We start from the raw sequence: 23,362 nt of genomic DNA, 5'->3' as shown, positions 1-23,362 counted from the left end.
CCTAAATAGATTTTATTTTTAATGCAGCAAAATAATACAGAGGTAAAATAAACCTCGGCATTATGAAATTAGCTGTTACATTGCAGAAAACCTACAGAAGCAAGCAATTACTTCACTTGCTAATGATCTGTGAGAAACAAACTCTGAATGTATCTTGCTTCTCAGCTAATGTTCCAGACAGCAGCTCAATCGGTTAACTGAGTGCAGTAAATACCTAATTAAATTAAATCTCCAACAAGCCTGAGAAAAATGTATTGAAAGCACTCTGCTTGATTACAGGCATTGGTCTGAAGGAACATACCTATTGATCTGGTCAACTTCAAGGTTGTTCACTTTATCCAATTTAATTTGAGAAGGACAAAAACTAAATTTTCGTTGGATCTCCTTTCCCACTCTCCAGGGAAATAATCTGAAGTGACTCGTGAGTTCAGGTGGCATATAGAAAATATTTAATAGGTCAAAGAAAACATTTATTTTGTTGCCACTATGGATATGAAGCTACATTAAAAATGCAAATGCAGTCTCCAGTGCAACAATTACACAGCGTGCAGACAGGGTCATATGTTATGAACTAACGTGCCTGGTGGGACCAATAAATCAGTTGTTCTGAATGCTAAGGATGATATTGATTACCAGATTTCAGTAAAGTCCTCTATAGTTGAAAACAACTGAAACAAGCAGATGACCTTAATTCTGTTTTCACCAGAGATGCGTCCGTAACAGAGAACTGGAACTGATGGTAGCCAGACAAAACATCACAGAATCCTGAAAAGATACTAAGGCTGGCTTAGAATTAATGCAGCTGTGTTAACTTGTTTCTTTCGGCTGTCCTTCAGATACAATCCTAATGTAATGATCCTGGTTTTAACAGGTATCCTTGCATAGTCATATATTTCATTATACAAACATAACTCCATTTAGAGCTCCATTTACTCCTTCCTGTTTCTTCAGAAACAACACTCTTCTTGTGTCTTGGTCACCTCACAATCTCACTTCTGGCCTTGAATAGCCACAAGGGGTTTGTATTAATCTGTTCTTGCTCCAGATTTGTCCCTGAGTTTAGAGAGCCATTACTTCCATTTTTATTTTCTTTCTCTAGCATTTGTAAAGAGAAAACAAATTAAGAATTTGTTTCGCCATGCTAGTCTCTTCTCCACAGACAATGCCTTCTGACAATTGTCTACATAATTTTTTGCCAATTTAAACTGCACCTTTACATGCATAAGAGATAAGAACAGCATATAACATTCCAGATCAGATCTCACGACCCTTTTTACAGTTTCTGCAATCCCTACTGAAAATAACTTCTCTGGTACCTCATAGGACTGAATTTGCTGCCATGGCTCAGCCACGCTGATCCCTGAGGGTACAATACCAATTCTTTCTTTCCCCTTTTCTGCTTCTCAGATGAGGAGCTCCTGGATGTCAGCATAAATTCTTGTTACCATTCTTTCAGCCCCTTAACTTGCATACTGTATTTCTAAAAACAGGAATCTTCTTGTATGCTCAATGCCACCTCTCTTTCTCTTGTTTGATATCTCAGTATTGATCTGTATCACCTGAAGTGTCAATACCTGCATCTGTATAAGCAAATTTCTAAAGCATACATTTCAATTCTGCCTGCTTGTGTTGATGTCCACCCCCTCAGTCTGGCAACAGTACAGCCAGTCCATAAATGCTACTTCTGTAGCCCAAGGGGTAGCATTGCCTCCACTAAAAAAAAATTGTCACTATCATCCAAAAATTTCAGGAATGAAAACAACCTATGGTATATAATAAGACAAAAATTTACAGATTTACAAAGGAAATGTTGAAGTGGTCTTGCTTTATACGATATGAGATTACTAGTCTTGCTTCATCACACATGCCTTTTTAGTGTTAGGAGAAGATGGAGTTTTGAAAAGGTAATTTGTGGCTTCCTATCTAAAGATTGCAAGTCTCACACGATGCATGCTCATGCTCTAATGGCACAGTCACTGCAGAACAATGTTGGTTTAGAACAGCAAAAAAAAGCCAATCTGCTGCCAATCAGTAAAGAGTAAACTGCAATACTTGTAATAGTTTACCATAATATGGTGGTCTGAATTGTCATTTAAATGAATACAAACTTGAAGCTGCCTGTTTTAAAAACAGAATACTTCATATCTAGCCAAAACTCTGCAAATTTACCAGGTACAAAGTTAACAAATTTTAAAAGTAACTGAGATTGAGGTCACATTTCCTCTTTTTTGTGAACTAATTTTCCCTGCCCTTTTTTCTTTTTACTTTGGACTCCACACAAAGTACAAAGCCTTTATCTGATCTTAAAGCATCATAAAATGTAGATAGTGAAGCAGGACATGGCTGGAACTACTCATTGTTCAGTATGAGAATTACTACCCACTGACAGAAGTCCTGCTCTATTTCTTTCTCCTAATCACAAATTGAATTCCCATCAAAAACAAAGAAATATTTGTTGTTTATAGGAAAAATAGCCTCACAGGAAAAATCACTAGATAAACATCTGCTTTCTCTATATCCAAGTTACATATGCTTCCTTGAAGATGAATATCAGTTTTTCTGTTAACACATGATTTCTGAAATCAGGCTGCTGTGCACGCTGGCTGTTTTTCACACACTCTTTTTCAATTATGTTTAGTTCTGTCCTAGTTTTATCATTTGTATAGCCTAGTCCTGCAGCCAAGCACAGGAAGTGAGATTAAAAAGAAGCCTGTTCTGGTGAGAAAACCACACAGGTTGGAGGAAGAATAAAGCACCATCTGTGCACCAGCCTTACCCTTCTACGCAGCCTGTCCCTCTCCTCACGGACAGTGTTCATGGTGGCCTTGGTCCTGTTGAGCTCCTCCTCTTTGCTGCACAACATGGCTGTGAGGCTTTCATTCTCTTCCCGCAGGCCAGCCAGCTCCTTCTCCCACCGAGATCTCTCCTCAGACAGGTTTGGATAAAGGTCACGTCCCAGCACACCCTCAATCTCCTCCACGGTCTGCAAAAACACAGTCATCAACAAACAGAAAGCGGCAAAGACAACTGAGCAGGACTAATGGGTAGATGGAACAGAAATGTGTGTTAACAGGCAACCCTACACACTTCTATGTACACTCCCAGCCTCTCAACACCATCAGTTTGCTTCTTTTGTTTGCTAAGTAATGTCAAACAAAATTATTACTTATTTTCTTTGACACTTTGACCATTTCATTAAAACATTTCACACTGACAAACACCAAAGCAGACAAATATATGCAAATAAAACATGTCACCTATGAATGACAGCAATCCTGGTAGTTTAATGTCAGAATACTTCAGAACAAATTAATGACTCCTGTCACGGGCGAGCACAGTAGTCATTGTTTCCCTGCTGAGTAACAGGCAGAAATGAGCTGCCTGTGAATGTGCATGGCATGGGGCCTTATTTATTGCTACACCAATGCCACAAAAGGGCAATGAAGGGAGTGGGAGAGGATTAAAAAAGGGCTCTTCTTGCCCATGTCCCTGAGCATGTTCCTTCCTTGAGGTGACAGCAAAATAACACAAAGAACTTTGGCCTTGGCTAGGCTTACAGAGGATGTTACAGCCTTTCTAAAAAGCTATCTAAAAAAAGTTTCGGTTTCTCTGGGACATAATACCATCTAGCACTTCCTGTCCCACCTCCATGCTCAGAGCTGTGCCTTGTAGACACTGTTCAGTTTGAGGGACATTGAGGAACTTCCAGTGGGAGAAACTGAACTACAAGCATCCACCACCAGCAAGGGAATATTGCCATGCCTGAACTGACTCTCAGGCTGGCCACCAACATGATGAAGCACAGCATAACAGCCTGTTGGGGAACCACCTGCAGTTTGGAATCTGCTACCCAGGGCATGCTGTGCCTGTGCTCCATGTCTAACTATGGAAATTATGTGCAACAAGCAAAACCACTCCAAGTGTTGCCCATAAGCTTTTGAATCTCCCTTAAAGCAGTGTGTATTAAAGTGATGGGAACAAACACAGAAAATGAAAGAATATATGACATCACTGGCAATGCAGAAAGTTTCATTTCATTGGCTAATCCAAAAACAAGTTATAGCTAAAGCCTATACTTTTACATATAATATGGAAGATAACTGATGCACCAAGGCTAAAAAATAATAATAATATTATTATTAATAATAATATTAATAATAATAATGATAATCACCACCACCACCACCATCATCATCATCATCTATTTAGTTGTTTTATTCAAAAGAACATTTCTATCTTGATGGGTCCCTCCCAATTCGGCATATTCTATATATGATAATATATATATATTCTATATATGATTATATATATTAATGAATATTTACTGCTTTGTTTATTTCTTTAAATTGGGAGGGACCAAAAGAACCAACTAGAATACAGCTGAAAATGACAAACCCAGCTGAAGACACAATTTTTAAATTTTTTTTTCCTCTGTAAAAAATCTTCCCAGTGTTTTCAGCACTGTCTGACTTCAGTCAGCTAACAAATTGTATTTCATGTCTCTCTTCCATGAAATTGCAATACATTTAGGGCCACAATTATGAAACCCTGTTGACAGACTATCAACACTGTAATTCTGCTTACAGATACAGCAGGAAACTGAAATTACTTTTCTGAAAAAGCAGAGGCTTGCAGTATCTCTGTGAGATGGAAGAAGTTGCAGGTCTCCCTTGTATTAGCATCACTTGGACCCATAGGTCTCAAATTATGATGAAGGAAATTATTTCAACACAGCATGAGGATGAGTTCAAGTTCTGAATAAATACAGGGTGGTTAATTTCGTGATCTAAAGAGAAGTTCTGTAATGGCAGAAGCATTCTCTTTTGATGATGCCAGCTTTATTTTAAACAGTGCTTTGTTGTTGCTGATTTCTCCTCTTCCTTCTTCCCCCTCACCTCCCCTTGAACTTCCCCTGCTGTTTTTTCACCCCTCTAATTCGAAGTTCTGCTGCCGCCTCCTTCCTCCTTATTCCCCATGCTCCAGTGTTGCTATTTTCCCAACCTCTCCCCTTCCTAGGCCACTGCTTCTCAGAGCACTACCACAGAGCGGTATTTTCTTTACAAGAAGTGTTATGTTACAGATGTGGTACCAGATTAAATCAGCATGTGTCAGGTTTGAAAGACACTAAAGCAGTACTTCTTCACATGGCACAACTCAGTGGCAGAATTTACTCCTAATGGAATTTATGGAGGCCAAAAATTTAGACAGGTCCAAAAACAGAGCAGATAGAAACAAAGAAGATTACACCCATTACAATTAAAAACAAAGACATCATCTTTGGCTCAAATCCCTACAGATCTACTTTGCTGGAAGCCTCTCTGAAGGAAGGAGAAGAACATACTATGCATGTCATTTTTGATGCTGTCTTTCCATTACAATCTGCCTAGTGGCAGATGGACTTTTGGTCCAACCCAGTACAGCTGTTCTCATGTACTAAATGTTTCATGCTTGGAAATATTTACAGCTTTTTTAATCAGCAAAATTTTAGTGGTTAGGTATCTGTTACCAATGTGCTCTCCAAAATTAACAAAGCAATAACCACACTTGTCTGTGGGAATTTTCTTAAATCCTTTTCTTGAAGTATGCTTTGGTAACTGTTCAATTTGTAAGAAAATCTGATTAATTTAATTTCAAGCTCTTTTTAAACTCAGTTTTTGTGGGACAGAAATAATTGAGTTAGCTAGGGTGACATAATCTGTATATAAGAAGCAAAAAATCATGCAGCAGCAACTGCAATAATAGGAAGCCAGTAAAATTTAACCACCAAAGCTGAAGGATTTAAACATTTAAATGCATTATCTATTGGTGAAGAAAAAAGCCAATAGCCAAGGCAAACAATAGTCAGAACACTTCAGATTTTGATTCACAATTCTACCCACTTTAAAATTCTCTCCATTTTTTCTCTGAGGAAACAGGAAAGCAGGAATGATCTGTAGCCAGGGGTGCAATGCTGGAGAGGGGCTCTATGTGTGGGTTTTGCTCTATTAAACACATCTCACTTCAGATACCTCTGTGGGCCTCACACAGGCTGCTCTCTACCTATTTCCCAGAAGCCACAATCTCTCTTTTGGCAAATAGTGACTTCTGAAAACAGTTAACCCTAAAACTCTAAATAGTACTTGGCAACATTTAAAGTGCTGATCCTAATCCTCTGAGACACTCAAATAAACTGCTTCAATACTGATCCCAAGGGACTAGAAGTCAAACATACACACATTCTTCAAGTTACTACTCAACATTAATTTCTTTACATTTTGTTATATTCCACAGGCACCACCAGGGACAGAAGGAACACTTTCCAGTAGTAGGACAAAGGGCTGTCAAAGCCATCTAGAATGGCCAGAGACCTCCTCACTTCAAGAGCAAACTGTCAGTACAATTTGTCTTGTATAAGTGAGTTACTTACACCTTTCCACATGACACAAAAAACTTGTTCACGTCTTCCTGTGTATACAGGAAGATTCTCTATGGCTCTCTCAGGTTCTGATCTGCAACTTTTGTTACATGGGCCAGCAAACATTCCTCTCCTTGTTCCGTTACACTCACAACAAATGCAACATATACAGAAATCACCTGAATTATTTGTTCCTGAGGCTAACTTATCTCATTTGAACTAATGCACAACCAATGCTTAGTGTTAAATTAGCTTTTGCTGTGGTTAGGAATGGTGTTCCCCAATTTAGTGCTCCCACTGAAACAATTCCAAACCATGTCCTGCTCACTCATTCCCCTGTCCCCTGTGGAGGAATGGAAAAGGGAAATTAGAGGCACAAAAGGCAAAGATCAGGGGTTGAAATAAGAACAATTTGTTGGAAAAAGCAATGAGGTAAGAAAATGAACAATAACAGCAAAAACACTAATAAGGGAGTGCACAAGAAATGGGCAATTTGCACATGAGCTATCATCCCCAAGAATACATGCCCAGGAAGGGACCCCTTCCCTCCTTCCTGGAAAATGAAGGATACAGGATAACCTGGGAATGCCCCCTCCTGGCTACTGCAAAAATTAACCCAGTCCTGTCTGGAACCAGGATGGCTTTATATTTTAAGGCAGCCAATCACATTTAGCCAACCACAAACATACACAGTGAGTTTTCAGACACTGGTCAATGATTACCTGTAGGACCTTGGGCAGGTGACAGTGTGTTTGCTGGATAAGCAAAATTGCTTAAGAAAGTAAATTAACTGTTGAGTATGCCCATTTCTCTTATCTTTGTGATCTGAGGTGCAAAGTACCTCCTCCTGGACTTTGGGAGATGTAGAACAGGTGTGTTACTACTTAGCAAATACACACTGTGAACTCCCGTTGACCCCTGTGAAGCACTTTTAACACCTTTGGAAGCAAAGTGTGATTACTACAGAAGTGATCAGGTGTCTCAGGCAATGAAGACGCTACATTTTAGAGTCAAAGGTCACCATTACCTTAATGGCTAAATCACAATGTTCGCTGGCAGTAGTGAGTTGTTCAATGTGCCTGTCCACCTCTGCGATGGACAAACTGCAGCTGCTTTTCTTCCTCCCACAGACAACATTTTCCAGACCTGTCAGCACTCTCTGAAGTTCTGAATTCAAGTCACTACAGTTATCTAAAACAAAGCAAGACAAAACAAAACAAACATCACAACAATTAGTGGCTCAGAGAAAAAACAAACTCTTAACCAGGAAGCTCTGCTGCAGAACAGCCAGGACTGATAGTGTTCAAAGAATGTCCTTGCACTCTGCCACTTCTTCTTCAACAACTGATAGGCTTAAACACCATAACCACATCAACTGAAACCATGAGCTACCTCTCATCTGACAAATAACAGCCCCATAGCTTATCTGAAGTGTTCATTCTTTCTTCAAAATCCCCTCTATTCTGAATAACATTTTAAGACATTACTTGCTTACATTCAATGATATTTTTTTATGTTGTTCTTTTGGCCATTCAAGGCCTATTATCCCGATTTTATTAATGTATGTTTGTAAATACAGGATTCTTCTGTCTGGTACATTCAGGGATGTTATGACTTGATGTTTTTCAGAGAATTTTTGTGGTTATACTTAGATACTGCCTGATTTAAAAAAATTGTTTACAGAAACGATTCCTACCAACTACCTGTAGGTAGTTTTATGTTAATAGCTACTCCTTCAAATAAAACTGCAGAGTATTCAGGGATCATAACACCACAGCTTATGTTCCATACTACAACCATACTACCAATTTACACAGCAATTCTATTTTAATTATAAAATATCACACAGAATTACTTTCTTTCCTGTCTTTAGGCAAACCTCTTCTAGTGCTCACTGCCATAGCATCCTCCACTTAAGTGAAAACAAGGGGATTTCTGTACCTTGCTAGCTCACTCCATAAACTATTTTTGTTTCTCTTAGGTTCACCTCTGGTGACATACAGCAGCAGTTTCTAAGGCAGACCTGTGTCAGAATTCACCCTTGTGCTGTCTCCTGGATGTGCCAGTCAGTACTTCTGGCTTGCTAGGTATGAGTCTGTAGTAACTACCCACAGCAGAGCATACAAGGGGTGCACTATGAGGTGGCAGCACACCCACAGCTCCTCTATCCTACCAAAAACAGTGGCAGGCATTCATTGGCAGGTGGAGGGTGTGATTCCCTTGCTGCTGCAAGCGCTCCACCATGCTCAGAACTTCATGGTTGTCTCATAGCTGTGGTTCTTGCAGGGCACTACAGCAGTGTGGCACTGAACTGGGTCTAAATTTTAACAGACATGAGTCACCAGATTATTGCAGACTGCCTTGAAATCTCCCTGTGCAACGGAAGACTGAGAGCTGCTGGATGAAGGAATGAGAGGAACAGAAAGTAAAAAAACTGCAAACTCATTACCATTCATATAACTCCACAGCCTATTAGACACAAACACAAACGTACTGCTTGACCAAAAAGAATAGTTTAGAATGATGTTCAAGCATTGCATGAAAAATTTGAATGGGCAACATATAAAAGTTTTTTCTGGGAAGTAATTTCACTAATTCCTGATAAACTGCCACCCATGTGTTACAGTAATACCAAAGAAGCCCTCCATAATAATCACGTACAAGCACGCACCAGACACTTAGAAGCAGGATATAGCAAGCAGGATGCTTACTTGTAAAAACCTTGTGTTTTTTTTGCTTGAATTTGCCTTTTTTCCATAACGTCTTCTGTAATAACCATTTTGTATATTTAAACAACCTTCACAAGACCTTGTCTGCTGGGATTTGTTTGACAAATTTCCCCCATAAAATAAATAGTTTACAATGTGAGAAGTCCATTTCTGACAGAAAATGAGCACAGCCCAATCACAAGCTCTGCAAGATGGACTGGAGAACATTCACAGTTCTAGTTCTAGGTGCTTTATTGCCTGTCCCATCAGAGCAGCAGATCCACATGAATTAGTGAGTCATGAGGTATCACTGGTTTTACTAAGTGACAGATCGGAGGTAGTCACTACATCAGGGCAGTAAGCAAGTCATGCACATGAGTTATTACTGCAACATGATTTTTTATTCCTATATACCTATATCTAGAAGGATTTAAAATTATACATATTCCTTTATCTATATGCATATGTGTAATTTATTTTCACAGGACTATGGAAACAACATCCAAAAAGAACAGTCTATGGATAGAAGGAAAATATGGAAAAAAATATAGGAATCCCTAGAGATAACATTCTTATTTTCCTCCTTATTTTCTCCATTGTTATCTCTGAGCCCTACCCTTAAGGGAAAGGGAGCACCCAAGATTTGAAGAGGCTTGTGGTCAAAGGAATGACAAAAATCAGAGGGTCCACAAAAGCTCACAAATACACACTTGGCATGGAAACTGGGTCAGGTATGGCCCTGACCTACTATATAAACACATGGCAGTGGCTTTTTGGATTAAGTGGGAAAATGAATACAGACAAAGAGGAGAGAGAGAGAAGAAGAGAGAAGATCACCAGTCCTTGCTCTGGAATGATTCAGCTGTTCAGGGTGCTGGGTTGCAGATGCAAAGCAAGCACCCTGGACTTTGTGGAGGTACCTGTTTATAGGCAAGCTTTCCCTGCTCTGGAGATAAGTTTCTGTCTATGCGAATTAGTTCTCATGTGCAGTCTGTTCTTTCAGACCTTTCTAGAAATGGCTGGGAGAACTTCTGGGATCTTAGGTGGTCTGGATTCCCCTCCACAGCACGTGCTCCCTTCTCGGGCTTATCCCTGTGCTTGCTGTGTTGTGCTCATGTCCTGGAGCTAAACAAGGACACTTGCCTCTGAAGAGTTCTGACTGCACCTCCCACAGCTCCCTTCTCCAGCCACATTCTGTTCCTTCTCAGAGTGTGTTATTACCAACAATCCTTGGCTGGCTCCAGAGCTATCTTTCTGTTGGTTTTTGAGACAGACACATCATCCCCCCTAGTCGTCTAGGTCTCTATATTGTACACCATTCTACTGCTGTGCTTTTCATTGCTAGAACAAACTTAAACAGATAACTTGCTGTTTATGTCCACAAGCCCCGGATCAGCTCCACTTCATGAAGACAAAATAAATCCTGAAAAGCAAATGAATTTCTTTTTTTCTTGGTAAGAAGAAAATTAAGGAAGAAAAAAATCCTTGTACTAGAATCTGTTCAAATAGGAATTTAAGAGTAAGCACTAGCTTTTGACAGTAAAACATTAGTTTTATCATAGCTTTAAAAATCTCTGTTAAGTATTTTGAATTCCGTAAGTCAGACACTTCACAGCCACATTATTATTAATACTATTGTATCAAAGTTTCTAGAAATCGTAGACACGGAAATACAAATGTGCTGTTGCAGGTCTTGCACTTATAAACAATATAGAAGTATAGTATAAGTATAGAAAACAGGAATCGACTCCTGAAGACAATTCTGGAAATCTGTCATAGAGAGGATTACACCAGAATTTTGCTAGAAGGTCAGGTAATAAGTGACTGAACAAGAGCAAACAGCCTCAAGCTGCACCAGGGGAGGCTGAGATTGGAAATAAGGAAAAACATATTCATGGACAGGGTTGTAAAATATTGGAACAGTCTGCCTAGGGGGTGTATGGAGCCACCAGTCCTGGAAGTGCTCAAAAACTGTGTGGATATGGCACTTGAGGACATGGTTTAATGGTGAACATGGTGGTGATGCTTGGATGCATGGAGACATTACTCCACATTTAAGTTAACAGTCACAGAAGCTCAGAATCAATTGTGATTAACACACCCTACATTAATTCATTTCCTCACCAAATGCTTGGATTTGCATTTCAAAAGCTATGATACCTTTCTGCTGTGGTAAGTCATCACTTCTGCTAAGCACACAACTCACCCACATCTGCAGTGACCATTGTGGACTGGTTCTCTGGCACGGAGACAGAGTTTCGGTCCATGCTGCGTGAGTCTTCATTAACCTCCTGCTGGCTTTGGCTCAGCTCCGACCTCAGTTCTGAGTACTCATCCTCCTCCCTGGCAGAGAGAGCAAAGGCAGAAATTAAATCCCCTGAGGAAATGTGCATCTTTGTGACACTCATTTTAGACCTGTAAGCTGAGCCACAGGATCCAATTCACACAAGTGTTTTGTCCAATCAGTAGGGATGCCTTTAAACCCTTCATTGCAAAACCGCTGTGCCATGCACATAACACCCACTTGCAGCAGTTGGTGCCTCGTTTCCATTTCTTAATTCCCAACTTCATTACTTCTCCTGGCCACTGGAAAAGGAAGAAATAGGTAAAACAGAGTGCTACCAAGAATGGGTAAGGACATAGACTGCTCTGCAGTGACTCCCCAGTTGGTAATTCACACAGATCAGCACAAGTGGCTTTGTTCCCAAAGTGGATTAGAAGTAAGTGGTTTTCATCTCTTTCTCAGTTCAAGGATGTCACCATCTTGTGTGCAAAGTAAGCATGCACATGCATGTACCCGCACATGTGAATCAAAATGCTCTTGGAGACAAGTTGGTTTTTCATTTTCTCTTCCCAAAAGAGAGAGGAACAGATAATAGAGCATTGCACTGAACTGCTGGAGTTAGTGGAAAAGGAAGTCTCAATTACCTAGGTTTCAACTGATTTGTCAAGCTGGTTCAACTAAAATAATTGAGGACACAGAATACCTTAGCTAAAACTCATGAGCTTAAAAAATTAGGGCTTTTCTCTCCTGTCTCCACACAAAGAGTTCAAAGCACTGGGAAAGAAGGTAAGTAAATGAATAATAGCTTTCCTGAAAACATTTGTAAACATTTTTTCTTTTGATCCATTTGCTGATTTGACTCAGATTTATTATTTTTTTTTACTCCCCTAGCAAGTGTTTTTACATTGAAGTATCTATTTTAAACATTGGAAAAACACCAGTTTATCCAGGTGCAGGGCTCCTCTTGATAGAAAACAAACAGCCATCATTTTGTTGCACACTAAATCACATGCAGAGATTAATTTTGCTGCACATTCAGCAGAAAAGTGTGAGAATGGAACTGTCTGGCTTTGGAAACAATGAGAAACAGCAAAGACCTATCTGGGGATCTGCATCTGGGAGGGGTATATGCAATGTTAGGTCTGGTGTGTGTGTGCTACATGGTGATGAGTGCTTCTTGAAGGATTCAGCCTGGAGGTGTGTCTCAATTTATCAGGCAAAACAGCAGACAAGATAGTCCATATGTACAGGCATCAATAACAAAATTAGTCTGCTGTCAGAGCTGCAGAGGTGACAATTTATGTACCTTAATAAAACTCAAAAAGGACTGCCAGCTTGCTTGCCAAGCAGGGTTTCCCAAGATACTGAGATGTAATCTCTATTATTTACAGATATTTCTATTATCTATTATGGTCTTCTAGCCTTTACATTTGCTTTAGTGCAAAGAAAGTGTGACTTTAGCAGAAGCACTTAGTGACTACTACTACTAAACAAAATGCAGGCCAGCTGGTTAACACTGAGCTTTACATCAGGAAAGGTCTTGGAAGTACCATGAAATACTTGTTTAAGACAGGGTTAGAACCTAATCATGAATAGCAGGAGTTAAAACTGTGTAATGAAGACACATAAGCATCGGTTAATGTTCCATGAATCAGTTTGTTATTAGCCACAAAAAAAGCCACTAGTAATTAGCTTTAGACAAAACAATTACCAAGCTCTCAAACAGTTGTAATTTTTCATCTGAAGGTAACTGATTTTTTTCATTTATGAAACAATTAGTCCTACATTTTTAAAACCTGAATTACCTCTACAAATGGATAAAAAGCTCTACTGGCATTAAAGCAACAGCACACATTATAATAATTTCTCATCACTCTTCTTTGGGATCCTCTTGTACAGATTTTTCTGTTTAAAATACAACACAGCCTCATCTAGCTAGTGCTAGTTATGGGTTTTTCTGTTTAAGTGCCCCTCTGTATCCTGGGACACTGAAAAATATGTCATGCAGTAGGACTCTTGCCCTTCTGGACTCAAGCCAGAAGTCAGTTTCTAAATTAACTAATGCTTTTAAAAGCTCACCAGAAAGATCAGAAATCCATTTCTGATAAAGTGGCAGCAAGGTCAATCAGCCCCTCCACCACCAAAGAACATACTGAAAACAGACTGAGGGCAAGATTAAAGGGAAATTTGAGGGCAGGGATACATCACAAATTTAAATTCTGCCTTTAAACCAGTGCTGGTAGTAACAGAAGATACTGTTTTAGACTTTCCTTGCCACAAAAGCAGAGTCCTCCAGTGGCACTGGAAATGGAAGGTGCTTTACAGCTGACAATGACCAGCCATTAGACTCCTGCCACACCACCCAGAAGGTGGAGGCATTACAACTTCCTTATTGCTGCAATCAGCAACAGCCTGGTTGTAAAAAGCAGGCGTTTGTTCTGTTAAGGGCCCTGATGGTCCCACTTCCTGGAATGGTCCAACTTCCTGTGAGTTGGGGGCAATTAAGACCAGATCAAGCCATTCTAAACACAGAGGATGGGAGGATTGGAGGAAAAAGCCAAAAATCTGTGGTTTTCAGTTACTTCTGCACCAATTGCTTTCTTTACTACCAGGTGCAACCAAGGACCAGAGTGCTGCACAGACACTCAGAAAACTTGTTCAGACAGTGAGAAAAACTGCACATTTTTCAGCATTCTTTCACACCACAGAACACTGGCAAAGGGCATGTTCTCTTCATGGCTTCAAAACAGCTTTGTACTACAGGTGCCAGCAGTTTTTCAACAATCATTTTACTTAAGTAACTATTTTCAAAACCCTGTAAGATCCTCAGATAGAGAACAGTACAGGTGTATGTGCACAAAGATTGACTGTGCTCTGTGTACAAACGCTTGAGGTCCCTCTGAACTAGTTCATTGTGAACAAATAGTGACACATTGGAGACAGCGCAAAAATAATCACACACAGAGGGCAAATGGAGCTGGGCACTGTGTGCTGAAGTCAAGTTTATCACACCCAAACTGCCCTTTGAATTGAATCCCGTATGTGCTAGCTTCCACCTAGCACACATTTAGAGGCTAGAATTAGATCTCCAGGTCACTGTGTAAATGTGACTGTAAGTGCTGTGTGCTGTTTCTTGTTATGCTGCAATCTCTTTGCTATCCCTCTTCTCCATTAACTTCCAGCCCTTTCTAAATGTATCTCAAATTAAAAGTTGTAAATCTGAACAAATTATTTTACAGTAATGGGTTATAAGCTTCTTGACAACTGTTTCAAGTAATTCTTAGCAGGCACCAACACTGAACAGAGTATAGCTCTGTCTGGTATTGTTACAGTTGCTCACTATTTTTAGAGTTGCAGAGATGTACCCAAACAGCCACTTTTAGATAGAATGAAATAGAACTAAATAGAACTAAAAGCAATTAGACATCTCTCTTTTCCTTTTCTTGAAACTCAGTGTGACATCTAAGAAAAACTGTCAGTCACACGCTGAAGTTACAGTTGATTTTGACAGCCAAAGAAATTATTAAGAAAAAAGGAGTCAAGTTTGAATGAATCTAAGGAAATACTAAAAACTTCTGAAGTCAGAAATTTTCACCTTAAATGTACACATTATTACATTTTAGTACTCTACTGCAAAATTTCTAAACCCTTTTTGTGCTTCAGAGTTACTGGGTGTGACCATTATGCCCAAGTATTTACAATATGACTCTAACTGGGATGATCCATTTGACTGGTTTTCCCATCTTTCTAGGCTGTACATTCTGCAAGAGAAAATTGCATGCACCTTGTCAAAGGACAGAGATCCTTGGAAACAGAGGTTCATCTACTTGCACATGAGTATTTGAGTATTGGAACTCACTTTCTTCACCTTAATATCTCTTTCTGGAGGGGGGATTCCAAACCAGCTGGGCTGTCCAGAGCACCAGCAGCAGGGAGATGAGAAAATTGCAGATGAACACTAGGTTGCTCCCCCAAGCATGGTGAAGTCATTTTCCTCAGGGAATGCTGGAAGAATGCAGAGCAAGAGCTGCAGCTAAATTGATGAGGCCACACACATGGACTCAAGAAATAGCTAGCAAACCTAGAAAAATCCTGTAAACTTCTGAAAATACTCTTGTAAGATTACTGCTACTGGGATCAGTATATCAGACACACCTGGGAAGAGACATGCATTGACATGTGACTTAAGCTCCCTCCTTGCCCAGAAAAAGCTGTGGTTGTCCCATTCCTGGAAGCATCCAAGGCAAAGCTGGATAGGGCCCTGAGCCACCTGGTCCTGTGGAAGATGTTCCTGCCCACGGCAGAGGGTTGGAACTGGAAGGTCCTTAAAGTCCCTTCCAACCTAAATCACTCCACAATTCCAGAGCTGGCATTACTAAACCACATGAGCAAACGCCATTACACTTCTAAACCCTGATGTTGCAAAGGCAAAAAAACCTCTACACACACCAAGAAACAACAGACAGAGAAAACAGAGAAAAGTTCTCAGAATGGAGAATATTAACCAGTTATATTAATACAGCCTGCCAACACTCCTCCTCACACTGTTGCAATAATTTGTTTGGATTTAAACATGGTGTCTCCTTCCTTTCTGTCCTATATTATGAGGGTCCTGCTGACATTCAAATAAACAGAATGCAAATTAAAGAGGATAGTCAAATACCCTCCATGAAGCACTTGTTTCTTCTAATTGTTTCCAAATATTTTTGGAAATTTATATTTAGAAAATATAAAGAATGTCATAGAGTAGAGGTACATGAAGCTACATGTTAGTTAATTTTCACAATCTAAAGTAGATATGCGAAAAACTCAAGAGTCACTGTGTCAGCACTGGGGAAATATTTATCTGTTATGCTATTAATGTAAACTCTGCTACCAGTATGACAGCCCAAATTTTGTGACAGCACAAGGAAAGCCTCTGCTCAATACTGCCTGCAGGTTCCAAAGAGACAAATCAAAACTAAAATCCTCTGTTCTAGAAGAAAATATAACTGCTGAGGCCCCAGCAGGGCTGTGCTCTCAAAACACTTTCTCCTCCCAGGACTGCTCTGTCCCAGCTCCTGGACTGAGCCAAGGGTGGAGCGCTGTGAGTCACACCTGATCCAGCAAGGACAGGAACTGCACCACCCTTGCTCTGTGGGATGCATGGACAGCTTCTCAAGAATGACACATGTGGATCTCAGAGTGGATTTACAGAAAGCCACAACAGGAGGTATCCGTTTTCCCTCTTTCAGTTGGCTTTACAAACCCTGTGGAATCCCTTCAGTTTCCATTTTCAGAAGGGATATTACTCCTCTGTTCCCCAGACACCAAATTATTGGCCTGCCAAAGAAAATAAGCTATTTCCATCATTAAAGGAAACAAAAAGAACCACTAACTTAACAGTTTTCATTCTTACTAATAAAACCAAAACAAATAAAACAGATGAGACATTCCAGCTGTCTGAGCAAAACAAGCTCTCATATGACTGAATTAAACTGGAGGAGCATGACAGTGATGTGTCTGGCACCTGCTGCAGCAGTATTGTTCTGATGCCTTTAATGGCCAGAACCTCCCAAAAGGGACAGAAAAACCCACATTTTTCATGAGAAGCAACATGTACATCCCATCAGGCTTGGTTCTTACACCTCACGTTACTGTGCTTGTCACAGCTGATTCATTTATAGACATGGTTTAATACTCAGTGTCCACCTGATTCCAGTAGTTCATAATTGAACACTACTTGGCATTTACTTTGCCACAAGGATTCCAAACACACCATTTTTATTAATTCTGTGTAATATTTTTCTTAAATGTCATAAGAGTTTTTCTGTCACTCAAGGAAAAAAAAATCAATGCAGTTCTCATGTTTTCTCAGATTTTGCTTTTCAGCTAGTCTTTCCAAAAGACAAATGGAAAGTTTGTCTGCAGAGGTATCAAGCATAAATGAAGAAGGGTATCATGGGGATTTTGTTCAGAGAACTATAAGCGTAGAAAATATGTGAAAAATCTCACCATGACCATTGCTAGTTATAATCAACTCACAGGCGACAGTATTTATGTTCTTAAAAAACATGAACATGTGATTCTAACACTGCTTTAGTAGTGGTAAATATGTATGTGATGACGTTCCCTCTTACTTATGCTACACCAAACATCCTTCTTTTTGCATATTAAGATCACCAGTAAAGATTGAGTAGTTGTAACAACATTGTCTCGTGCTAGCAGAGACAATGTTCCTTGCTATACAAGGAAGAAGAAATGAAGCAAGTACCAAAAAAAAGTGCAGCTAATAGGTAAAGGGAAATTGAAAACTGGCTACATGGCTAGAGCACCCACAAATTCAACATCACCCACAAATTCATCAAATCTAAGTTAATGTTCTCTAGAAAATCCAGATTCTGGCATAGTTGCATCCTCACTATATAAACTTTAAGAAGCTCCTTCTGCACTCCAGTCCAGTTTTTCAACATTGAAAATAATATGTGAAAACAAGTGAGGAAAAATGTTTCCGTGTAGTCACATGAAGAGTGTATTTTAACACAGTAACAAGATAGCATAATACCCCAAGCTTTGCTGCTGCAGAACTGGGCAACAACATAATTTGTACCATTTTTGTCAAAAACGCCAGCACAAGAAGAGGTAAAACCTATTGAAATCTATTTGAACCATACCTCTCCCACCAATAATTTAGCTTAGCTGATTTATAGGTGTGGGAACTGACAGTGGTCAAATAAGAGATTTTTAGGCTTCAGGCACGAGCTTGAGCCTGTAGGAAAGTAAAGTACACAACTTCCTCACTCTGGCCTGGGAAATCATAAGGAAGAATCCAGACAGTCCTTGGAGAAGGAAAACAACCTTTGCAGGTGTTGTTTGTCTCCTTGTTGTTTACTTGTAAGAAATGGTCAAGGGGTGGTGTTCCCAGCTGCCCAGTGATGGTGATGTGTTGGTTTAATGGCAAATGAAAGCTTTACCTTCTGGGACCTTCTCAGAAGTGTCTATAAAAGAAGATCTGGAAGAATAAAAAGGGCTCTCTTTTGCAACTAAGCTAGAGAGTCTGTGTCGTCACTATTCCTAATAAAGTGCAACAAACAGGAGGCTAAATTAAAAAATAAAATTCAAAGCAGAGGTTCAAGTCAGGTGCCCTCACTTTCCTTCACACACCATTGTATCACCCTGGCACATTACAAAAAGGAATATTTAGATGTCATGGTACATGTTTTGCAGTGCTTGTCAAATTTTGCAAAGTGTGGCATTGCCAGAGAGAAGGTAGCATTTCTTGTGTGCTTGGGATGATATCCTGCAGAACACCTTAATTATGGGCAGCTATTCAGTACCTGTCATGACAAGCCTGAAAGTCATCATCATATTAGAGTATAACTCACAGCATGTCCTGCACCTGGCCCAGAATTCCCAGGAAGCTGCTGTACCTTATGGTTGCTCCCTGCAGCCGATCGATTTTCTTGTTGAGCTCGGCAATAATGCTGTGCAGCTCTGTGATCCGCTCCTCGTAGCGCAGCGTTGTTCGCTCCTGCACATCCTCGTGCTCTCTCATCAAGTGGGACTGCTCACACTGCAGCACAGAAGCAAGGAAACAGAAAGGCTCTTATGGACACCTGCAGGGAGATCGGGCACAAGGCAGAAGTGCACAGCACTACGGTTTTTCTACACATCAAACCAACAGTGCCTTTGCACTTTGAGAAAAGGACAGACACACAGCACTAACAGGTACATGCATGTTGGTAGTTTACAATATTTGATGAACTGACAGACTATGCAGTGTACTTTTATTATTTTTTTCCTAAAGAGAAGTTGCCATTTCTGCTTGAAAAAAACCCCACTAATTGAAACTCCAAGAGCTTTTGGAGTATCACCTTTATATCACCTTTGAATCCTAGGATCTTCCCAATGTGGTCTGAATTAGAACAAATTCTATTGCAGAAACCACATTATTATAAAGGAATCACAGTTTGAAGTTATAACTTCTTCTCTAGGGTAAGTACTTGTTTTTACTAATGTTTATAGATAATACAGCATATTTTTATTATGTTGGTACTCTCCAATAAAATGCTTATGATTTGAACAATTAAAGAGCTACATAACTGCTTGTTTTTTACATATATCACAAAATCCTTCTTTTCCCTTCCCACAGTATTTTAAATACAGCCTCTCTGGCTTACTCTTCACGCCAGCACACACTCTATTTCAATTACAGCAAACCATTACAAACCACTGCAATTACATGTCAGCACTGCATGCTGATTGAAATTTTGCTTGGTAGTGGCTGGCAAGAGTTTGTTTTTTAATATTTTGCTTCTGACCCCCTCCAGTCAAGCCTCCTTGCAATCACACAATGCCAAGTACTACACTGTCAAAAAAAGAAAACTCACAAGCCACTTAACAGTATAAAACCCACGCTCCTTAATTGAAGAGCTGCAATGTAAAAATCCTGTATAAGGGCCAAAGTTGATAGTAATATCGGAGGTCCTCCAAAATGGCTGAATCAAACTGGTTTTTTTTTCAAATCAAGTAAATACTCTATACAAGCTAACTCCCTAAATCCTTTCTACTACAAATAATAATAACATACCCAAAGTAGTAGATGTGCCAGAATTTTCATAATTTGCTCTCTTATTTTTTGGCCACTTACATTCACAGCTTGAGAACATCATCTACATAAAAGATTGCTTGAAAATTAAAATTTACAATAAGCTTCAATAACATTTTTATTTTGAACTTTAAATAAATTTATTCCACAATTTTTAACTTCCATGAATATGTACACTTAAGAGTAGCCCAGACATCAGAGTACCCTTCCATAACTTACAACAGAAGAATTTCTACCTTCAGCTGTAGTAAAAGAAATCACTTTCACCTACACTAAGAGAAACAGATCAGATCATCACACTGCAAAGTAAAGGAAAGGAACACTGGTAATGTTCACCTGGCTTATTACCTGCCAACAACTTCATGTTGGCAACTGGTAGCTGTACATGTACATTATGATGACTCTTTATTGTACCATCATTCTACAGCTTATTTCTCACATTTCCACATCTTAACATTGTATCCTTCTGAAGAACTACCATGGCTTTCAAAGTGCAGAAAAATAACCAGAGAAAATGTTTCACAAAAGCTTTAGAGCAGATTTAGGGGCAATAAAGACTCGCTTCTTCAGCCTTTCTAAATCTGAATTTCCTCTGACACACATATATGCCCACAAATGCTACCTCAGCATTATCCAGATCAATCTATTATGGGCACTGGTGATCTCTGTAGCTTTTAAACCAAAGGGATGTTTCATATTGAGTGTATAATGATTGTTTCCAGGCAATAAATAAAACCCCATCACAACAATTTTTGTCTTTCTATGCTATACACTGAAAAGATATATGGACATTTACTAATGGGTCTCAGCCACATTACAACCTGACTTCTGTTTTCTCCAGCCATTTCTCAGTCACCATTTTTCAGATAACATCACTGGACAAATGTACTTTGTGAATAACCAGCAGTCTGGCTAATATATGACAATAGCTTCACATTAGATTTTTTTTAAAAGAGCTCTCGAATCATCTTAGGTAAAAGCAATTGGAAAAGCCCAAAAGGAAGCCTCTGTAAATGACAGACCATGATGCGAAGGACGGCTCTGTCTTGGAGGTGGGGATCAGAATTACATCTCTGAAGTTCTGGTCAGCCAAGACAAGACTCAAGTGAAAATGGCAAAAGCATCCAAGCAATGGAAACCTGGTTCAGCATGCATCCCAACATGCAGCAGTGGGAAATTCTTCTGGTTATTCAGGACTGCTCTTTATTATGGAATATTCATCTGAAAACTTGAAAAGGGAAAGAAACAAATGCATGTTTTTCTACCTACTGCTGAATTTTTTTCTCTGGGATACTGTGGTTGTTCACCATCCTCCTTAGTTTCATTATGTTTTGAGTCTCAGAACAGCAATCTGATACCAGTTTCTACTTCTTTCCAAGGTGTACACGTCAGCTCTTTAAATTTATTTGCCTGTCAGTTACACAATAAGTACCTTATACCCTTTCCCTCATCTCTCTTCCTGCCTCATATTTAAGAGCTCCAGCTCTCAACGTAAGTTGAAAACTCTTGGTTGTTTTTTGGTACAGATTAAAAAGGTTATTTCATTTACAATAAGAACTAACAATGGTTAGAAACACCATTATCTGATCTCTTGATGCTGGGAAATAGCAACAACAGCAAGAAGTATATGAGGGAGAAGGATGATAAGGAAAAACATTTTAATTCAAACCTATTGTCTGAACAAGTGATTCTATTGCCTATTAATGTACACAAATTCCTAGTGAAAGAAACACTAACAAATGTGCTAAATTATGTTAATCTTTATATTAAATTTGCAGTGTTCAATCAGAGGACAAAAAAAGCAGAACTGCTAGCAGCAATGCTCATTAAGAGATGCACCAGTGCCCCAGGCCCTACAGAGACAAACACTGGTTGTGGTGTTGTTCACCAAGAATACAAGTCATCACCTGAACAAGCCACAGTCATAAACCTGTCTAACAGGATTACAGAAGCTAAAAATCTTTGCTCAACTAATGCAGTGTTTTAATTTGAGAGGAGTGGCAGATTTAACAGTGGCAATCCATTAATCTAAATTTAAGTATGAAAACAAGTCTATAGTGCTAAGTCCTCAATCATAAAAGCATGCATGGTCAGAATTAATTATTCTGTGGTATGTTCTGTGTGTACTTAATGTGGAAGATGAATACCAGCATACAGAATTAATCCATGTCAGATAAGGACATCACACAACAGAACAAGTAATTTCAATGTTCTTCTGAACACCATGCATTCCTATTTCAAGTTTCTCTATTAAATGAGAACCTGAACCTTCCTGTGAAGTTCACATGTTCTTACATGTCTACAGAGAATGTTGTTTCTGTTCTTATATATCTACAGTGTTGATTTTATTCTTGTATGAAATTCTGCTGTTCCTCCCTATATTCTGAATAATCAAGAGGATGGTAAAGAATTATTACTGCAGTAGTGAGACTTACTGCTGTGACACAGGATCCAGAACAATGCAGCACATTCTTTGTCTAGAGCTGTTATAAAAATCCAAAATAACAATGACTAAGCACAAAGAATGAGAAAGCAGGACAAGATTGTGAAAGGAGATGAAATTATAAGAAAAATATAGCAAGTGAATTATCTGTTCTTGTTGTACTTGCTGAAACATTCAGCATGTTATTAAATCCCATGCTCAATCACAGAACTGCAGAACTCTATGTCACAGGATGTTGGAAATGCCAAGAATGTAGATGAATTAGAAAGAAGATTATATAAATCCATGGAGGATAGGACTATAGAGGACTATAAAATGTGATGTGGCCCCCTGCTCACAGATGCTGGCAGAAAGGTGGGGGATATGAAGGAGAACAATTCTCTGTGCGCATTTCTTATGCTCTCCCTTCAGACTCACACTGTTTATCACTTACCAAAGCCAAGATACTGTGTCACACAGAGCCAGTTGAAAACACTACAATTCTTATAATCACAGAAGGATTTTTGGAAGAAGACGGTTGTGGCTGACCAGTGTTTTACAACAAATTTCATTCAAGAGATCACTTTATTGCCAAATTGTACGCTGATAAAAACACAGAGACAAAGAGATCTGCTGTGTTACTGAAATAATAGAAGCATGCAGAGAAATGCTATATCTGGTCTCCACCAGCTGCAGATTTGGAAGTGAGTATGCTACAACAACCACTAATCAATTACATCACTTCACAAAATCTTAAGCCCAGGCTGTCCAACTAGCTTTCTTCACCGTTTGTCATCTATTACTTGAATTGTGGTTCACCAAATCAACTCCACTCTGCAAATCATTAATCCTTTCTTCCAAATGCCTCATGAAATGATGGGAAAGGTATTACCAAAAATGCATTTTAACAGCTATTTGTTCCAGAGAACATTTACCACACCAGCTAAAATGAAACATGTGCTTTGTA

General features: G+C 39.3%; 1 protein-coding gene across 2 annotated transcripts in view; it reads right to left on the bottom strand.

Moving 5' to 3' along the window:
• Window positions 1–23,362, bottom strand: part of MCC (MCC regulator of Wnt signaling pathway) — a 186,802-nt gene that overhangs the window by 42,282 nt on the left and 121,158 nt on the right. For both annotated transcript variants that reach the window (XM_023944976.2, XM_023944975.2), the window contains 4 exons: window positions 18,796–18,938; window positions 11,309–11,445; window positions 7,422–7,585; window positions 2,777–2,983 (listed from right to left, as the gene is read on the bottom strand). In XM_023944976.2, the coding sequence (XP_023800744.2) occupies window positions 2,777–2,983; window positions 7,422–7,585; window positions 11,309–11,445; window positions 18,796–18,938 (651 nt within the window). The remainder of the gene's footprint in view (window positions 1–2,776; window positions 2,984–7,421; window positions 7,586–11,308; window positions 11,446–18,795; window positions 18,939–23,362) is intronic.

The sequence above is a fragment of the Cyanistes caeruleus genome, chromosome Z, assembly GCF_971803275.1.
Source record: "Cyanistes caeruleus chromosome Z, bCyaCae1.hap1.1, whole genome shotgun sequence".
Taxonomy (NCBI): Eukaryota; Metazoa; Chordata; class Aves; order Passeriformes; family Paridae; genus Cyanistes; species Cyanistes caeruleus.
Note: the sequence above shows the minus strand (reverse complement) of the source record. Positions and strands in the feature narration are given on the sequence as shown.